General features: G+C 39.1%; 1 protein-coding gene across 1 annotated transcript in view; it reads right to left on the reverse strand.

The window, feature by feature from the left end:
• Positions 1–293: 293 nt before the first annotated feature.
• The window catches only part of EMH_0049750 (uncharacterized protein), a gene marked incomplete at both ends in the record, with an annotated part of 6,843 nt that continues 6,834 nt past the window's right edge, over positions 294–302 (reverse strand). The window contains 1 exon segment of the mRNA XM_013496566.1: positions 294–301. Coding sequence (XP_013352020.1) covers positions 294–301 — 8 coding nt within the window.

Genomic DNA, 302 nt, shown 5'->3' on the forward strand with positions numbered 1-302 from the left:
ACATATATATATATATATATATATATATTATAAACATAAATAAATAAATATACTTATACCTGCAGCAGCAGAAGCTACTGCTGCTGCTGCTGCAGCAGCTGCTGCTGCTGCTGCTGCAGGTGCTGCTGCTGCAGCAGCTGCTGCTGCTGGTTGTCTCAGTTCCAGATGCTATTATATTAGTATCATAAACAACAATATAACTGTAAATAAACTTTATTTTATATATTTGTTTATTTATTTCTTTACTGCTGCTGGTGCTGGTGCTGCTGCTGCAGGTGCTGCTGCTGCTGCTGCTACTGCTG

The sequence above is a fragment of the Eimeria mitis genome, genomic scaffold (assembly GCF_000499745.2).
Source record: "Eimeria mitis Houghton genomic scaffold, Emh_scaff2171, whole genome shotgun sequence".
Classification (NCBI taxonomy): Eukaryota; Apicomplexa; class Conoidasida; order Eucoccidiorida; family Eimeriidae; genus Eimeria; species Eimeria mitis.